This window comes from Monodon monoceros, unplaced genomic scaffold (assembly GCF_005190385.1).
Source record: "Monodon monoceros isolate NGI ecotype Baffin Bay Population unplaced genomic scaffold, NGI_Narwhal_1 Super_Scaffold_18, whole genome shotgun sequence".
In the NCBI taxonomy this organism is placed as follows: Eukaryota; Metazoa; Chordata; class Mammalia; order Artiodactyla; family Monodontidae; genus Monodon; species Monodon monoceros.
Genome location: NW_021703774.1, coordinates 90,300,135 through 90,317,748, shown reverse-complemented (window position 1 = coordinate 90,317,748; position 17,614 = coordinate 90,300,135). Strand labels below are relative to the sequence as shown.

The 17,614-nt window shown below is 35.8% G+C and overlaps 1 protein-coding gene across 9 annotated transcripts in view; it reads left to right on the top strand.

Moving 5' to 3' along the window:
* Nucleotides 1-380: 380 nt before the first annotated feature.
* Nucleotides 381-17,614, top strand: part of RNPC3 (RNA binding region (RNP1, RRM) containing 3) — a 34,414-nt gene continuing 17,180 nt past the window's right edge. For 6 of the 9 annotated variants that reach the window (XR_003794618.1, XR_003794619.1, XR_003794617.1 and 3 more), the window contains exons 1-8: nucleotides 453-644; nucleotides 1,784-1,831; nucleotides 6,193-6,311; nucleotides 7,179-7,262; nucleotides 7,679-7,790; nucleotides 8,894-8,962; nucleotides 12,011-12,153; nucleotides 14,981-15,106. Coding sequence is in view for 4 of the 9 variants with exons in the window: in XM_029230541.1 (XP_029086374.1) it covers nucleotides 453-644; nucleotides 1,784-1,831; nucleotides 6,193-6,311; nucleotides 7,179-7,262; nucleotides 7,679-7,790; nucleotides 8,894-8,962; nucleotides 12,011-12,153; nucleotides 14,981-15,106 (893 nt within the window). In the remaining 5 variants the exon portion in view is untranslated. Of the gene's footprint in view, nucleotides 645-1,783; nucleotides 1,832-6,192; nucleotides 6,312-7,178; nucleotides 7,263-7,678; nucleotides 7,791-8,893; nucleotides 8,963-12,010; nucleotides 12,154-14,980; nucleotides 15,107-17,614 lie in introns of all 9 variants that reach the window. The other 3 variants (XR_003794620.1, XM_029230540.1, XM_029230543.1) reach the window with 2 other exon arrangements.

The window sequence follows — 17,614 nt, the reverse complement described above, 5'->3', positions numbered from 1 at the left end:
GATTAGAAACCCGGCTATAGCAACTCCAGACCTCCCTGGCGCCACGCCCAGACCCGCTCCCAGCTAGCACATGCGCAGCAGTGACTCCTTCTGGCCTTGGGGTTACTTCCTCTTTCGTGAACGCGGCTTAAGTCTCTCACGCGTTGACAGTTTTTTTAAATACTTACACCTATCTCGGGGGAATTTTTGTTTTTAATGCCATCATCAACTACCTGGAATTTGAATCATTTTGCTTTCCCATCACCGTGTAACCTTGCCCTTCACTCTGAGGAACGTGTCTCCGAAGAGCTGGCACCCGTCCGTGGTGCAGGTCTCGCGAGAAGGCGACATCTCTCGCGTTACTTCCTTGTTTCCAGAATCCTTAGCGCGAAGTGGGAAAACACTCGTTTAGCTTAGCTTTTTATGATCACTGCGGTTTCTTCAGTGGATTCCCTGTTGGTTCTCCGTGAGAAATGGCGGCTTCAGAACAGCCGCTGCCAATGTCGAGAGGATGTCAGAGCTCTGCTTCGCTTTCTCCGCCGCGGGGCGACCGAACCCTTCTAGTGAGGCACCTGCCAGCCGAGCTGACCGCTGAGGAGAAAGAGGACTTACTGAAGTATTTCGGGGCGCAGTCCGTGCGCGTCCTGTCCGATAAGGGGCGACTGGTAAGGGCGCGCCAGTCCCGAGCCTCCGGGGAAGGCCCTTGGCTGTTGACCTGGGGAGGGGGAGTTCTGACAGAAGGAAGAAGACAGAAAAGAGTGAGGGAGATGCGCTTGTGTAGTGGGGGCTTCCCAGTCTTTCCTCCTTCATATCAAAATAGTCCCAAGTCAGGTTTTAATTGGCTCGAGCCTAGGTTAGTCGCCGCGCTGCGGAAAAGGGCAAGTGAGAAAGGCAAAGAAGAAAAAATGAAAAGAGAAGCTTAGTTATGTTCCATTTTCCCATCCTGGGAATCTCGAAACTCCGCTGAATTTGGAGGTATTTCTCTTAGGCTCAAGAGTACTCTCAGAAATATGTAACGAAGGACTGTTTAAAAATCTTGGTACTTATAAACCAGCGTTAAGACATTCATCAAAATAGAGGAGAAGCTACAGTAGTCGGTAACTTGAGTAAACTAGTTACAGGATTTCTACTAAGTTTTTGACGAGGATGTTATTCATAAAAAATTTCCAACGGAATCCTTCAGGGAGCAATATTTTAAGACTGTTCAAAGTCCAACACTGGGATGTACACAATTACTTTATTTTCCTTTATACCTGAAGATGTTTTAGATGAGTTCTCTCCATTAAAATAGCAGTGGTGATGTTAAGTTTCTGCCAGATGGCCTGTGATGGGGCAAAACATCAGTGGTTAAAGTCTCCCCAGGTGTTTCTAATAATGCAGCCAGGGTTGAGAATTAGTGAGTTAGGAGAAAGACCAATTTAAGCTTTGCATTTGGCTATATAGAGGAAAGTTTAGATCTTAGATGCGTTATACATGGAAGGTATTTTATATTTTTGGATGGCTTAAGGGTGGTCCTCTGTGTATAGTAGGGGTTTTTAAACTTATGGACTGTCGAACTACTTGAAAATATATGTAAAACATGCTGTGTGTGTGTGCCCCTTTATATGAGAAAGTCTTTCATCTCAGAAGTTTGATCCTAAACTGATTCAAAAGCAGTGTACTGAATTTAGTAATCAGTTAAATGATCTGGATTTTCTGTCCTTTTCTGTGATTTTATTAATGTGTCAAATCACTGTCAGCTGGTAAAATATCAGACTTCCTTATGAGAAATTATATTTGAAATAATTTGTACCTTCTTTTTCAGAAACATACAGCTTTTGCTACTTTCCCTAATGAAAAAGCAGCTATAAAGGTATGACTTTTTCTTTTCTATTATTAACAATTTTCTGTTATCCAGTTTTAAAAAATGGAGCATAATGTTAAACTATAGTTTTTAAAAGCGAAAGGGTTTGTATTTTCAGAGTTTGCTCCATAGGCTACATTTGGTTTGTCATTTGGCAGATTTTGCCCAATGTTTGGACATAAGACTAGTAGATTAACTGGAACATGAATTAAAATTGAATTGTAATCTCATATGTAATTAAAAGTGACAAATTCAAAAGGATGCAAACATTGATAACTCTAAGTGTTGCAAGACAAGATGTTTTAAGCATTAAATGGAATATATATATATTTAAAAAAATCCTAGGGGATCATTTGCAAAGGAGGTGACCTTTGAGGTAGACCTTTAATGATTAGTTAGATTTTGAGAAGAAAACAAAGGAAGTTGGACCTTCCAGGTTTAGAGAACACTAAATAAAGCTGTGGGGCATGGAAAGTTCTAAGTGGAGCAAAAACTAAGGGTTGAAATTGAAATAGGACTTGGAAGATAGGTTGAGTCTAAATTTGGGTGGAAGGGAGGGAGGGATTGAACTTTGTTTAGTAGTTATTCTTAAGGCACTTGATATATTTGAGCTGACCAGTAATATGGTCAGATCTGTGAAAGACGTCTGGTAGAATTCATGTAATGGATTGGATATGGAAAAAGATTAGAGTTAGAAAGACCAAATGGAAAGCAAAGACAAGAGAAATGTTATAATGGCTAAGGCAAGAGAAAGGATCTGAATAAGGCAGTAAGAAGACAAAGGAAGAAGTAGATACACATTTGGTAGAGATTGTGTTTTTTGGTCCTGTGATCCTTGTAGATGTAGTGGTTGAGAGAGAGGGAATACTTGGAAATTTTTGGACTGAGTTATTGGGTTATTAACATTAGTTGACAGGGGCAGGATTCAGAGGATGTTTGCAAAGGTAGGTAATGAATTCACATATTATCTATTAATTTTGTGGAGTCTGTGGGCTACTTCTGTGGAAATATTTTAAAAACAATTAAAAATATGGACCTAGAGCTGAGGCAGGGTTAAAAATGGAGTTTCCTCAACAAGGTAAATGGATATGGTTGCCCAAAGGGAGAAGAGCCAGCAAAGAAGACTGGGAGGGAGAAGTTAAAAAGGAAGTAGAACTAGAAAATAAATTCTCATGGATGCAAGAAGAAGAGAGTTTTAAGAAGATAAGATCCTGTGATGACACAAGGTGAAGAACGAACACAGTCTATTAGTAAAGTATTTTTATTGTGAAACTATAGAAATGACCCAAATTCTTATCAATAAGAGGGAAGGATACTTTAAATTGTAGTATATCCATACACTGAACTACAACTCTCAGAGAATGAGCTCAAATGAATATGTATTAATAAGGAATGTAGCCCAGATAGAGTACATGAATAAAGTTGCAAAACATTATATAATATGTAACCTTGGAATTTTGGAAAACTAGTATCAATACTGTGTATGTTAGTTTATGCATAGAACAAAATGTAGCAGAGCTATACACCAAATTGAATAATAAATGTCTTTCTCCAAGGATGGGATTACAGAGGACTTTCACATTATATGGATTAAAGTATAGGAAAAAATTTTTTCAGAAAAGACCTTTTGAAATATAGCATAAAAGGTGTTTAGTAAAATATGGTAATGAAAACTACCTTGTTTTAGAGTCAAGATTAACTTGGAGGAGAGGGCATGGAACCAGTCATTGTCTAACATTAAAACTTAAAAGCCATAACTTTGAAAAGAATGTATGACATAAATTTTGAGAGGAAGAAACTTAAAGCAATTCAGCTGTATTTCAGATAATCAAAGGCTCACGGATAGTAAGAGGTCTAGGCTGATTTAAGGACTTGAAAATTATTGAAACGTATAGAAACTTGCTTTGTATAATGGAGTCGAATAAGGATGCATAAAGATGGTAGAATAAAATTATAGTCCCTGTTGGGCTTCCCTGGTGGCGCAGTGGTTGAGAGTCCGCCTGCCAATGCAGGGAACACGGGTTCGTGCCCCGGTCTGGGAAGGTCCTACATGCCGGGGAGCGGCTAGGCCTGTGAGCCATGGCTGCTGAGCCTGCGCGTCGGGAGCCTGTGCTCCACAACTGGAGAGGCCACAACAGTGAAACGCCTGTGTACCGCAAAAAAAAAAAAAATTATAGTCCCTGTTAAGGCCTAACGTTCCATTTGTTCAAAAAATATTGAGTGCCTGCTATGTGCTAGATACTGCTTTAGGTCTTGGGATATATCAATGAATAAAACACAGATTTATGCCCTCATCGGAGCTCACATTCTCAAAGGGGAGACAGACCATAAATAATAAACTTAATGAGTTTAATATTTTAGAAAGTGATAAATACTATAAAAAAAGAACAATAGGATCAGGAGTGCTGGGTTGGGAGGATTAAGCTACAGTTAAGGTAGTTATGGTCATACTTGAGCAACACTTTAAAGGAAGTGAAGGAAGTTAGCTAAGGGAATTTTGGGGAAGTGCATTCTAGTAAGAGGAATAGCTGGCATGCACTAGCTTGTGGCTAAAGCAAAAAAAAAATGAGGGGAGATATTGAATTTGAGGTCAGAGAAGTAAGAGGGCAATATCATGTAGGTACTGTAAGGACCATAGATGTTACCCTGAGTAAAACTGGGAGCCATTGTAGTATTGTGAGCAAAGCAGTAACATAATTCACCTTATATTTAAAAGTATCACTTTGTGTTGAGAGTAGATGGAAGGCAGGGAAGAGTAGAAACAGGGAAATCTCTTAAAAGGTTACACTGTTAATTCGGTCCAGAGATGATGGTTGCTTGGACCATGATGATAGCAATGGAAATGGTAGGAAATAGTCAGATTCTGGATATATTTTGTAGGTAGAAGCAAACAGGATTTCTCAGTGGCTTGGATATGCAATGTGGGAAAGAGGTGTTAAGGATGGTTCCAAGACTTTTGACATGAGTAAGTGAAAGAAGGGGATTACCATCGGAAGGTTCCAGATGGAGACCATTTGAGGGGGGATGGGGAGAGAAGATTCAATTCCTGAAGTCTTAATTTTAAAATATTTAAAATTAAGAGAAGCTTTCCAGTAGTTTGGATATATGTTCCTGGATTTAAGGACAGAGGTTTGGGCTGAAATTATAAATTGGGAAATCATCAGCATAGAGATGGTTTTTTAAATTAAGGTGCTGGATTAGATACAGAGGACCAATAATACACCTCTGGAGCGTGACAGCATTAAGAGTTTGAGACGGCATAAGCCACCGTGATTGAGGAGTAGAAACAAATGAGCTGGGAAGAAACCTGTAGGAAATTATAGTGTCTAGACACCAAGTGAAGAACATGTATGAAGGAGGGAGTGGAGCGATTGCGTTAAATGCAGTAAAATGAAGATTGAGAATTGACCATTGTTGTGGCAGTACAGAATTTGTTGTTTATGACAAGCAGTGTCAGTGGACTAATTAAGGCATGAACCTGATTGGAGTGAGTTTGAGACTGGATGGGCAGAGAGGAATTTTAGATAGAGGGCATAGATAATTCTTGAGTTTTACTGCAAGAGTAATTTAAAGCGGAGTGAGGGTGGGGGTGAGTGGGCAAGAGTGATAAGTTGGATCAACAGATGAAGAAAAAATATTGTTTAGGATGGGAGAAATCAGACTATGTTTGTATGCTGATGTCGATGATCCAGTAGAGGACAGAAAATTAGCAATGTAGGTAGGAACACACCCTGTACAGTTCCAGAGAGCAGAAGAGAGGCTGGGATTTAGTATACAAGTAAAACAACTAGATTTAAATAAAAACATGGATTGTTAACATGTGATAACAGATAGAAGATATAATATGTGGATGCAGAAGCTGGTAGATGGGAACTTATGGTGGGAAATCTGAAGTTCTCATCTTGTTGCTTCAGTTTTCTCAAAGTAGGAAGCAGTATCCTAGGCTAAAAGAATGGGACAGGAGTATTGTGAGGTTGAGGAAGAAGGAAATAGTACAAAATATTGTCTTAGAGATTAGTAGAAAAAATGAACTAATATATTTGACTGTGGCTTCTTTAAGGGTCACCCTCAGATTTGTGGTTGTGAATTTAAAGTGAGACTAGCCCAATTCATTATGTTTGTTTTTCTAACCATTTTCAGCTGCCTGGGTATAGGGAGCATTGTATTTAACCAGATCTTAGTTTTCCTAAGTGATTGGAAGCAGTTGCTTAATAAGTAATGAAGCCTTGGCAGCCTGAGATGAGAAATGGGTAAGAAATAGCCAAGGAAATGTTAAGAGCGTTAACAAAAAACATGTATAAATTATATATGGTCTCTAACAAATAATTTTGGTACAGTTATTAATTTTTTTTTTACTCTTCCAACTGAAGGCATTGACAAGACTTCATCAGCTGAAGCTTTTAGGTCATACTTTAGTTGTTGAATTTGCAAAAGAGCAAGATCAGGTTCATTCACCATGTCCTTCTTCAAGCACTGAAAAAAAGAAAAGGTATGTAGATAGGTTTTCGTACATTTTAAAAGTGTTTTTTTTAATCCGTTGTATTGCTCTTGGATTGTTTTCAGACTAGCAGGTAAATAATTTGAAACAGTAAATGGTTATATCTCTCTACTGAATCTAGTACATTAAAGCAATATATTTGTTCATTCCTAATTGTGCATTAGGAACCTGAGTATTGATTTAATATTAGGAATTAATCAATGTGAAGTGGGAAAAGAGTAGGGGGAAAAGCATTCAACTTTAAGTGGAGGGAAGGTAACTAGTATAAAGTCCTTGTGTTAGATATAGCAAGGTGTCATGAATAGGCGTGGCCTGGTATTTGGGTCCCAGCTGTAATTCTTTGTAGTTATATAACCTTTATAAATTTGCTTTACACCAGTGGCTCTCAAAGTATAATCCCTGTACCAGCTGCATCGTCTAGGATCTTGACTGAAAGAAAGATTCTTAGGCCTTAACCTAGTCCTACTGAATCAGAAATTTGGGGTATTGGGGGTGGGGAGGAGGATAGGCCCCAGCAGTCCGAGTTTTAACAGACCCTCATTGATGTACATTGAGGAAATTTGTGTGCCACTGATTTATACCATGTGAACTTCAGTTTTGGTGGGGCGGGGGTGTCAGTGAGATTTATCATACCATCTTCATAGGGTTGCTGTGAAGAGTAAATGAAAATGTGCCATGCCTTCTATAATATCTGGAATAGATACTCTTTTTTATTGGTGTTTACTTAAGAAATAGTTGAAAGTTTTACTTATGGAACTGTTTTCATAATGCCGTTTGAAAAGATAATATGTCATTTTTGTATGCAATTTTTCATTCTATTTCTAAAGGTAAGATCAACTTTGATTCTGTATTTCTTAGGTCTGATGATACTGTGGAAGATGATAAAGAAAAGAAAGAACTTGATTGTTTAACCATAGAAAATGGAATTGCACCAAACCATGGGTTAGCATTTTTTGTTTGTATTTCATTGTTCTTTTGGTTTTGTTTTGGATAGGTGGTGTATGTGGCAGATGTGTGTGTATTGCAAATAAGATAATTTTTTAAAGAACATTTTATTATATATCGTGCATATTTTTAATGTGTTGATTAAACATACTGAGCTCTAAGAGTTTGTCACTGAATTTGGTTCCATTAAAATGTTCAAAGTTGTAAGATATTCTCTGATAAGAAATGCCGTATTCTTCTATAATGCAATCAGAAGGCAAGTATCTTTTTAAATGTAATCAATTGGATCTGTTAGGAACAGAGTACTCTTACTGAATCATTTGAGCAATTTGTATGTTATTAGGTTACCTAAAATGAGTTATTGATATGAAACTTACTAAAGCACAATAAGCATTTTTAAATATGTTTTTTAGGTTGACTTTTCCTCTAAATTCATGCCTCAAGTATATGTACCCACCACCTTCAAGCACAATTCTAGCAAACATAGTAAATGCTTTGGCAAGTGTGCCTAAGTTCTACGTACAGGTAAGTAGAATAAAACGTTCCTCAAAGTAAGTACTTGTACAACCTTATATGTTACTTTTCGTGCTAATTCTCAAACTTTTTTTTATAATAGTATTACACTAATTCCTGTAGGGACAATGATGTTTCAGTATTTTAAAGGTGTCTTAGTTTGTGCTGCTATAACTAAGTACCATAGCCTGGGTGGCTTTTAAATAATAAAAAATTATTTTTCACAGTCTAGAGGCTAGAAGTTGGAGATCAGTGTGCCAGCATGATTAGGTTCTGGTGAGGGCCCTCTTCTGGGTTACAGATGGCCGTTTTCTCTTTGTATCCTCATGTAGCTGAAAGAGGGTGAGAGAGCTCTCTCTTGTGCTTTTTATAAGGGATGCTAATCCCATTTATGGGGGTTCTACCCTTATGACCTAGTTACTTCCCAAAGGCCTTATGTCCTAATGCCATCCCATTGTGGATTAGGATTCAACATAAGAATTTTGGAGGGGGACACAAACATTCAGTCCATTGCAAAAGGTAATGAAAAATTACTACATTCAAGTAAAGGCTTTTATAAACTATAGCTTAAAAATACTAACATGTTTAGTATTAATAATACTAATAAACATAAGCTAATTTGGGAAATATAATTTCTGGTAATTCTTTGTTACTTTAGCATACACCTTTTCCTTTCTTAAAGGAAAGGACTTAGAGGACCCCTCAGCAAATGCTTGAAAGTACTGACAATAAAACGTACTTTTAAGTACAAAATATAGGTGATACTTATCTTCTTTGTTGTACTTCTCTGTGTTTCATAATTTCACAATAATCAAGGGAAAAAAACAGTTCAGTAAATTTTTATGTTGTAAGAACATGACATTTTTAATAATGAGAATAATTGTATTTGTAGAATTGACAAATATTTTAGGAAGGCCAGTCTTCTGAGATACACCAGTGCCTGAGATATACTAGTTTAGCCCTGTCCTGGGATTATAAAGGCAAGAGGTGGTCCTTCCTTTGCACTAAAGTAATGAATAGTGTTATTGCAAAGTTTTTAAGTACATAAAATATCAGATATGAGTTGAATCATCATTTTTCTATTTTATTTTAAATGTTTTACCACTTTTATTAAGGTGCTTCATCTTATGAATAAAATGAATTTGCCCACACCTTTTGGACCAATTACTGCAAGGCCTCCCATGGTAAGAAAGCTCTTAGAATTTTCAAGATTCAAAATTTCTCTTCTTGAGGTGAAATTATTGAGGCTAAATTTTACAGATGTTGTGCCAGTGACCTCTAATGTGTATTGAAAATGAACAAGTGTAAAGTTAACATAATAATAGTCCAGTGGAGAATTGAAAGTGGGAGAAAGCCAGAACGTTAAAGAGATGCTTTGGTAATAGAGGCCATCATTTCTGCCAGTGTTGTTGTTCAGGCCTTTGACCTAGGACGTTGTGCTATATCCTATAGGATAGTTACATTTAACATACTGAATTGTCTAAAATTTCCATTTTTCTGGTTTTATTTAAAAGGTTGATAATTTTTTATTAGAATTTACTGTGCAGATCTATCAATAATTTCAATGGTAGGCTATGTCTGCTCTTGAATAATTTTAGTTATTATTGGGTTGGCCAAAAAGTGCCTTCAATTTTTAAGTAAAATAAAAGACACATTTTTCATTTTCACCAAGAACTTTACTGAACAGTGTATTTACCCTTTTGTTCCACTACCTTCTGCCATATTTCAGGCAACTTCATAATCCATCTTCCCAAAACTTTTTATCTTTTTGAGCAGAGAACTGTTTGTTCCAGATGCCTTTTACAGTCTTCCAGGGAATTGAAATTTTTTCCATTAAGAGAATTTTGTAAAGACCAAAATAAATGGAAATTGAAGGTGCAATGTCTGGTGAATACGGCAGATGAATCAGAACTTCCCAGCCAAGCTGTAATAGTTTTTGCCTGGTCATCAAAGAAACATGTGGTCTTGCGTTATCCTGATAGAAAGTTATGCATTTTCTGTTGACTAATTTTGGGTGCTTTTCGTCAAGTGCTGCTTTCAGTTGGTCTAACTGGGAGCAGTACTTGTTGGAATTAACCATTTGGTTTTCTGGAAGGAGCTCATGATAGAGGACTCCCTTCCAGTCCCACCATATATACAGCATCACCTTCTTTGGTTGAAAACCGGCCTTTGGTATAGTTGGTGGTGCTTCATTTTGCTTGCCCCACGATCTCTTTTGTTCCACATTATGGTACAGTATCCACTTTTCATTGCCCATCACAATTTGTTTTAAAAACGGAACGATTTCATTACGTTTAAGTAGAGAATCGCATGCGGAAATATGATCAAGAAGGATTTTGTCCACTGAACTTAGGTGGAACCCAAACATCAATGCGATTAACATAACCAAGCTGGTGCAGATGATTTTCATTGCTCGATTTGGATATTTGGGGTATGTCGGCTATTTCCCGCGTGCTATGACATTGATTGTTCTCAATTAATGTCTCGATTTGATTGCTGTCAACTTCAACTGGTCTATCCGACTATGGAGCATCGTCCAGCAAAACTTTGCGAACCACTTTTGACATGTTTGACCAGTCACAGCACCTTCTCCGTACATTGCACAAATCTTTTTTTGCATTTCAGTTGTGTTTTTACCTTTCTTGAAATAATAAAGCATAATATGCTGAAAATGTTGCTTTTTTCTTCCATCGATATTAAAATGGCCACACAAAAATTCACCAGTTTTGATAGTTTTTTTTTTAATGCACGTTGATATGACAAGCTATCACAAACAAAATTGTTTCGAATGAAGTTAAAGACAGCTAACCGCTAATAGAGCCATCTTATGGAAAAAAACGAACGAACCTTTTGGCCAACCCAATATTTTGCTATAGTACTCTTAGTACTTTTTTATTTATTTATTTTTCTTTGTTTATTTTTTATTAATTGGAGTATAGTTGATTTACAATGTTGTGTTAGTTTCAGGTATATACAACAAAGTGAATCAGTTATACATATGCATATATCCACTCTTCTTTAGATTCTTTTCCCATATAGGCCATTACAGAGTATTAAGTTTCCTGTGCTATACAGTAGGTTCTTATTAGTTATCAATTTTATATATAGTAGTGTGTATATGTCAACACCAGTTTCCCAATTTATCACTTCCCCCCTGTTGGTGATCATAAATTTGTTTTCTACATCTGTGACTCTTTCTGTTTTGTAAATAAATTCATTTCTACCATTGTTTTAGATTCCACTTATAAGTGATACCATATGATATTTATCTTTCTCTGACTTACTTTCACTCAGTATGACAGTCTCTGGGTCCATCCATGTTGCTGCAAATGGCATTACACCGTTCTTTTTTAATGGCTGAGTAATATTCCACTATATATATGTACCCTTAGTACTTTTTTTTGTGTGTGTGTGTGGTATGCAGGCCTCTCACTGCTGTGGCCTCTCCTGTTGCGGAGCACAGGCTCCGGACGTGCAGGCTCAGCGGCCATGGCTCATGGGGCTAGCCGCTCTGCGGCATGTGGGATCTTCCTGGACCGGGGCACGAACCCACATCCCCTGCATCGGCAGGCGGACTCTCAACCACTGCGCCACCAGGGAAGCCTGAGAGCTAACATTTAAATAGAAAATTTGCTTTTGTATTGTGTATTGGTTGCTTTTCTAATGTGTATACTATTAACTGCATAATTTTTCTTTATAACCCCAACACCTCAATTCCTGGCACATTGCAAAGATTATGCTAGCTGCTATTAACAAATAAAACTCAAATCTTAGTAATTTAACACAATACAAGTTATTTTTTGCTCGTGCTAAGTTCATTCCAAAAGTAGGACAGAATGGTGTTCTCCTTTACTGAGTCACTTAAAAGATAAGTTATCTTCATTATTTGCATTCCCAAGTTGGTGAGGACATCACCATGCAGCCTGCAGATCAAGAAGAAAGAGAGAATTATATGTGTGGGAGTTTTTTATGCTAACATTTCATTGACTAAAATTCAGGGGAAATCTAACTGCAAAGGAGGTTTGGAAATTTAGTCCAGCTAAGTGCCAAAAAAGAAGAAACAAGTTTTGTGATTAGCTAAAGGCTGCTAAGACAAGTGTTTCATCAATATATGTTGAATGTGTAGAAGAAAATCATGAGGTAGAGAGATGTGAGAATCATGTATCTGAATGGAAATGGTTTTCTAAACATCATAGATTACCATAGTATTTTTGCTTTGTTCTTTTAATTAGTATGAGGACTATATGCCACTACATGCTCCTCTTCCACCTGCATCTCCTCAGCCACCGGAGGAACCTCCTTTGCCAGATGAGGATGAGGAATTATCTAGTAAAGAATCAGAATATGAAAGCAGTGATGATGAAGACCGTCAAAGGTTTGCAGTGTCAAATAATATTTGTTTAGATTCTAAGAAACATAGAATATGGGAGAGAGATTCTCTTGCTCTTCTTAAGTTTTGCATACACTTCTTCATAATTCGGGGTCTCTAGAATTTGTCCATCCCCAACTCCCCATCATGCTATAGATTAAGACCTGAAACTAGATATCAAGATTTAAGGGAACATTTTTGTACTGTGAGTAATTTTTTGGATTGATGATTATGGTATACAGTTGATCCTCATTATTTGTTGATTCTGTATTTGCAAATTTGCCTACTTGTTACAATTTATTTATGATTTCAGTGTCAATAATTACAGTGCTTTTATGGTCTTCTGAAGACAGCATGTGCAGAATGGTGAAAAATTTGAGTCTTTTGACATGCACATTCCTAGATAAGGTAGAACAAGGTGACATTCTGCCTTCTTGCTTCAGCTCTCATACCGTAAACAAGTGTCTTTTTCACTGTCTATTTGTACCATGTTTTGCACATTTTTGTGCTGTTGTTGATTTTGCTGTTTAAAATGGTCTCCAAGCATAGTGTTGAAGTGCTGTCTAGTGTTTCCAAGATCAAGAAGGTTGTGATGTGCTTTATAGAGAAAATGCTGTGTGTTAGATAAACTTTGTTCAGGCCTGAGTTATAGCACTATTGACTGTGAGTTCAATGTTAATGAATCAACAATATATATTAAATAAGGTGTTCTTAAACAGAAACACGCATAAGACTAGATATGTATTGATCAACTGATTGAGCACGTGCTTGCAGGAACATCACTGCCCTAGGGGCAGTGATCCATTATTTACTAATTCAGTGTTTGTGGAGACTTTACAGAACAAAATTAAGTTGTATTTATGTTTTTGTCAGCTTATTCCCCTGGACTTTATTCACCTCAGAATAATTTCTAGAACAATTCTATAGGATTTTATACAAAAACATTCACAAAAATTACTGCAAAGGAATTATTCTTTTATTGGTTCTTCTTGATGATCTACATATATTTTGTTTAAAGCTTCTGGCAAAGAGCAGTAAATTGTTAATAATGTTCAGGTATATAATCCACAGCATAGCCTAAAACAGGAATTGCTAAACATTTTCTATATAGAGCCAAAGAGTTCTGTTGTAGTGGAAAGCAGCCATAGATGATACCTAAATAATTGGATGTTGCTATCTTCCAATAAAACTTTTTATTTAAGAAAAACAGACACTGACTAGGTTTGGTCCTTTGGCTGTAATTTGTCAACCCCTAGCCTAAAAGACCTGTGTAGGCCAATGATGGGAATCTTAGGCAGATATGCACAGAAGCAACCAGATACAGAAGGAGTGGTTGACAGGAGTCAAAATCCAAGCAGAGAATCTAAGCAACATATACAAGTAATCAGCAGCAATTTGACTAATACTGAGGCAACATCCACTTGAGTAGTGGCTCCATATATTTTCTCTTTCTTAAGGAAGGAGTTATGTTGGAACTACTAAAATAGGAGTGAATAGAGTATCTGTCTTGAATAGAGACAATAAGGAAGGCTGGCAGTTCTTAATAGACTAACTTGTTGTTAAATAAAGAATGTAGAACATTGCAGTGGGCTAATTACTTAACCTGTAAATTTTATTTTCTTTATAAAAATAATGATAGTAATGAGAAGTGCTTTAATAGGCTAGCTAAAACCATTTTTGTTTTTGTTTATTTACGTTTCCATTTAGGGATGTAGTGAGGAATTCTGCTAATTCATCTTGAGTCATGAGAACAAAGCCTTTGCATGAACTAACCTCTGGTTTCATGCTTCTCTGTTATCTTCTGGAAATATTATAAAATATGCCACTATGTATTTGTCAGCAGATGTCTATTGATTACTTACTTAACATATGCCTTGCACTGTGTAGAGCCTTAGTATACTTTGGGTGAGCAATCTATGAATATAGACATATATTTTGTATAACTGGATTTATTCATAAAATTTTTGGTAAACTGATTGTTAAGAGGCTTTAAAAATTTATAACATGTTTTCATTTTTCCTCGCTTAAGGAAAAATGTTTAAAATTTATTTTAACCAAATTCTTCTTCACTACATTTTACTGTGCTTGTTTTGCTTTCAAATTTCACAAACTTAACTCTGGAGAAGTAGAGCTGTGACTAGTGGTTTTTGAACTTGCTTTGTGGAAGCACTATATCTGATCCTGTGGAAGATCCAAGAAAGCCTAAACAAGATCTATTCTAAATATTATTCATAATCATAATGGAGATAAGCTATGTATAAGGTATCAATTGTCACCCCTTGATTGTTTAAGCTACTTCAGAGTATAGTATTTGAAAACTGTTCTCAAGTATCTTTTTTATATAATGATGCTTTCCAACAATTACACACAAAATATTTTTAAGTAAAAGTACTTAAGTCCAGGTTCTCTTTAATAATTAGAATATGAATCAAAATAATTTTACTACGTTCGTAAGGTCTTTTGAATATTAGTCAAGAAAAGAGCAATAAAGTTACAAAGATTATATTTAGTGTATTTTGTTTAACTTTTTGGCATCAAAGTTCAGTCATTTGGGCAACTAATAATTTTTTTTAGTAAAACATATCTTTAAAAATTGCAATTAAGTAAATTCCAAATTCCTTCAAACAAAGATGAAAGTTGAGCAAGGAGATTTGTAACTTGAGCTTTTGTCAGATTGATTATATCTTATTTGATGGCTTAGAAATTATACTTATGCCATATAAATCATTTTATAATTTATAAGCTCAATACAAATTTGTTTAACAAAAGCAGTTGTAGATAGCTATGCTTCTACACAAAGAAATCTTTTCTACTTTTCTTTCCTCCAATGTAGAATGACCAAACTAATGGAACTAGCAAATCTTCAGCCCAAAAGACCAAAAACAATAAAGCAGCACCATGTGAGAAAAAAGAGAAAAATAAAGGATATGTTGAATATACCATCATCTGCTTCACACGGGTAATTTTGTTTTGGATTATAAGATAAGGGTTTTGTATGTACTTTGTCTGATTGCTTAACTCAAATCATACCTCACTCTGACTTTTATTTCATCAGTCCACTGGTTTACCAGTGACTGATTATTTGCCAAATTCACAAGTATCCTTAATTCTCAAAATTGACCAGCATTTGTTACTATTGACTACCCCAGGTTTCAAAATTGTCCACCCTTAATTTTACATTCTCTTTTTTTATTTCTCATCTTACTTTCTCTCTTCCTTCCTACTTTTTTCTTTTGTGACTTTCTCTTACTCACTTGCTTTTTTTTAAAATACTGGATTCCATATACTCCTGTCCATTGTCATTTTCTGTTCATATATTTATACTCCTTGTTAATATCATTAATTTTTTTATGGTTCACCTGTTGCAGCTAATAGATTCCAAATCTCCATCTCTAGATTTAACCTCCTGAGATCTAAAGTCTTCATTTCCAGCTTCCTATTTGCATACTCAAGAGTGTCTTGTAGGCACTTAAGACATTATCCAAAACAAAATTCATTTACTTTCCTTTCATTATCTCTTTCTCCTCCTGCATTCACAGTTTTGATGATGGCATCCATCACCAGTGTGTTTATATGAAATTTTGTTAATTTCTCCTAACTCCACTACCTGATATCAAACATTTTTTTACTGCGAAGTACCCTACCTGGTAAAAGTTCACATGGCTTAGCACACAGGACCCACCTTTAAATATTTATCAAATATGTGATAAGTTCTCTGCTAAATATTATGTGGTTTGGATCATTCTTCCAAAGCTCAATGCTATCTTTTCAAACAGTGAGTTAATAGTCTTATGGGTAAGTAAGCCATACGCACAGATGACTGTTGCATTAGCAGTTATAATAAATGACATAAGAAGAAGATGTAATTAAGAATGAAGTGTTATGAGGAAGGAGAGGTCACAGCCAGTCAAGAAATCTGGAAAGACGTTAAAAGAGAGGAGACATTTGAGCTGGGCTTGAAGGATGAGAGGCAAAACTCAGGCAGGGAAGAGACATCCAGTGTGAATGAAAAAGTGAGTTTCCAGAGGTAGGAAAATTTGGTGCGTAGGAATAGAAATGATGAAAGGGAAAGCTGGAAGGATGTGGAGAGATCTGCCTTAAATGTTAAGTTATGGTGTTTGAATACATTGAGGGAGCCATTGTAATGCCACTGATATTAAAAACAATTAAGAATTTCTGTCAGACTTTGTCACCTTGTAATAAACTTTCCAGGAAAATTATGTAGATGCTGGGTGATGGTCAGGGCTATGGGTACAAAAGAATTTTATTAGGTATAAATTAACTTCCGACTATGTCTTAAACTTTCAGTTAGAGTAGAGAAATTGCCAATGAAATAGTACTTATTACTGTGTATTTCGTTTGAAATATATTGTCCTTTTTTTCCTTTTTCACCGATTATCTGACATTTTGCTTAACAAATTTTCTTTGAAATTATGGCAGAAATTTTACTTGCCTTTTGCCATGGAATTCTATGTATTTTAATATCTTAATCAGATGAAAATTACCATTAATTGCAATTTTAATTTTATTCAGCTTTTCTACAATGTAAATTTCCCTTGAACTTGTAAGTAACTTTATAAATAGAGGAGGAAGTTTGTTAAAATTATCTTTTTACATTTTTAAAGGAATGGGTCTTTGGGTTTTTTAAAATTATTATTTCATGTTAAGTATACATAATATGATGCATATTTCCCACCTATGTATGTTTTGACACCACAGTCCCATGCTTTTGATCTGTAGCAGCACCAAACAATTAAAAATTAATACAGTTGACCCTTCAACAGCACGGGTTTGAACTGTGTGGGTCCACTTATATGCAGACTTTTTCTCAATAAATACTACAGTACTACATGATTTGAGGTTGGTTGAATCCCTAGATATGGATCCACAGATATAGAGGAACCATGGATATGGAAGGCTGATGAAGTTATATACAGCTTTTCAACTGCTGCAGGGTTGGGGCCCTTAACCCCTAAGTTGTTCAAGGGTCAACTGTAATGTGAACCAATTAAATTTTCCAATAGCCACATTAAAAGATAAAATTAATTTTAATAATATATTTTATCCAACTGATTATATCTGAAATGTTATTTTAACATATAATTAATATAAAACGTTATTAAAACGTTTTATATTTCTTTTTTCACACAAAGTTGTTAAACTCTGGTATATATTTTGTACTTAGAGCATAAGTACAGCAACATTTCAAATGCTTATTAGCCACATGTGGCTTGTGGCTACTGCATTGACCTGCATAGGTTTATTATATATAGTATATAGAATACAGTGCATAAAATGCTTACATTAAACATAGAATGAACTTTTTTGCTTATTGGTATATATCCTGAAGTTTAGAATCAATAGTCCTAAAGTCCTATTTCTGTCATTTACTGAGTGACTTTATGCAATTTCTTAACACCCTTTAGCCTCAAACTCCTTATCTGTCTAAACTAGGAATTTAATAATA